The 1201-nt window shown below is 57.0% G+C and overlaps 1 protein-coding gene across 1 annotated transcript in view; it reads left to right on the top strand.

Annotated features, from left to right (window-relative positions):
• Window positions 1–140: 140 nt before the first annotated feature.
• Window positions 141–1201, top strand: part of LOC119593475 (beta-1 adrenergic receptor-like) — a 23461-nt gene continuing 22400 nt past the window's right edge. The window contains exon 1 of the mRNA XM_037942410.1: window positions 141–359. Within this exon, the coding sequence (XP_037798338.1) occupies window positions 304–359 (56 nt within the window). The 5' untranslated portion in view covers window positions 141–303. The remainder of the gene's footprint in view (window positions 360–1201) is intronic.

Raw genomic sequence — 1201 nt, 5'->3', positions numbered from 1 at the left:
GCAGACCCACTCAGCCTCCCCGCACTCAAGCACACGCGCGAGACAATCCCTGTTGCCTTATTCTCATCTCCATCATCTAAGACGCAGTTCTGTACTCATGCCAAGTGCCACCAAAGCCACTGACCTTTTCCCAACTCCCACAGGTTCGTTCTGTCGCTGACCTCAGCCAACCTGCTGTCGACGGTTGTGGTGGTTCCTGTCCAGGCTCTGAGGGTAGGCGGCCTCACGCCCTTGCTGACCACGGCTGCTGAAGGAGACGTCAGCGAGGAGGACTTCTGGTGGTGTCAGGCCTCGCAGGCGCTCATGGCCCTGGCGGTGGAGGCGGCCATCTTCTCCGTCCTGCTCATCGCTGTGGACAGGTGAGATGGGAGGGATCTTGCCAATGGTGGCTCAGGGACTGCGCTGGTACAATTTGCACGGTTTAGACAGCGCTTCGGTTGCAAATTCAGTGTCGAAGCATTGCATGTATACGCAAATACCTATTGGAATTCAGAGGACGCTGCTTGACGACCTTTTGTGGTGACAGTTAACCTCCGGCACACGACAGGAAGGGCCGCCCGAGACCTATGCCTCCGCCAGTAAACGTTGTAATCACGTCCTCCCTGCCGACTGGTCCACAGTGCCAGTGTAGAGAGGGTCATAGAGGAGCTGCACTTCCAAGAATCCTACTTACTCCTTCCCTTTTTTCGCTCCCCGTTTTAGCCCTCCTTATGCCTCCTCTCCTTATTCGTGTAAATCTCGCATGGACATCTCTCTATCCTCCCTCTAGCTTCATCCACTATTTCCTTATCCCTGCTCTCCATCCCCGTCGTATGCACACCCTTCCTATCACCCCCCTCCCCTCTTTCTCTTCCCCCACTCTCTCCTAATTCAAGCTCCCCTCCCCCCCTCCCCCTCATCCCCATCCAACCCCCCCCCCCTCTCTTAACCACTCTCCATGCCCTCTCTCCCTTCATAAGCACATCCCTCCTACCCTCTCGTCGCTCCCCTCCCCCTCCCCCCGTCGTATGTACACCCTCTTGTCGCTCCCCCCTTCCCCTCCTCACCGTCTCTCCCCCTGGTCTCGGTCCCGGCGGTGTCGGAGTGAGCATTAGAACGTAATGGTAGCAGGTTCGTCAGCCTCGCAAACCCTGTTGGAGCTCGTTAGGCAGGGGAGTGAATTCTGCATGGACTTTCTTTGGGGAATTTTTCGAGTGTTCGG

Source organism: Penaeus monodon, chromosome 32 (assembly GCF_015228065.2).
Source record: "Penaeus monodon isolate SGIC_2016 chromosome 32, NSTDA_Pmon_1, whole genome shotgun sequence".
NCBI classification, from domain to species: domain Eukaryota; kingdom Metazoa; phylum Arthropoda; class Malacostraca; order Decapoda; family Penaeidae; genus Penaeus; species Penaeus monodon.
Note: the sequence above shows the minus strand (reverse complement) of the source record. Positions and strands in the feature narration are given on the sequence as shown.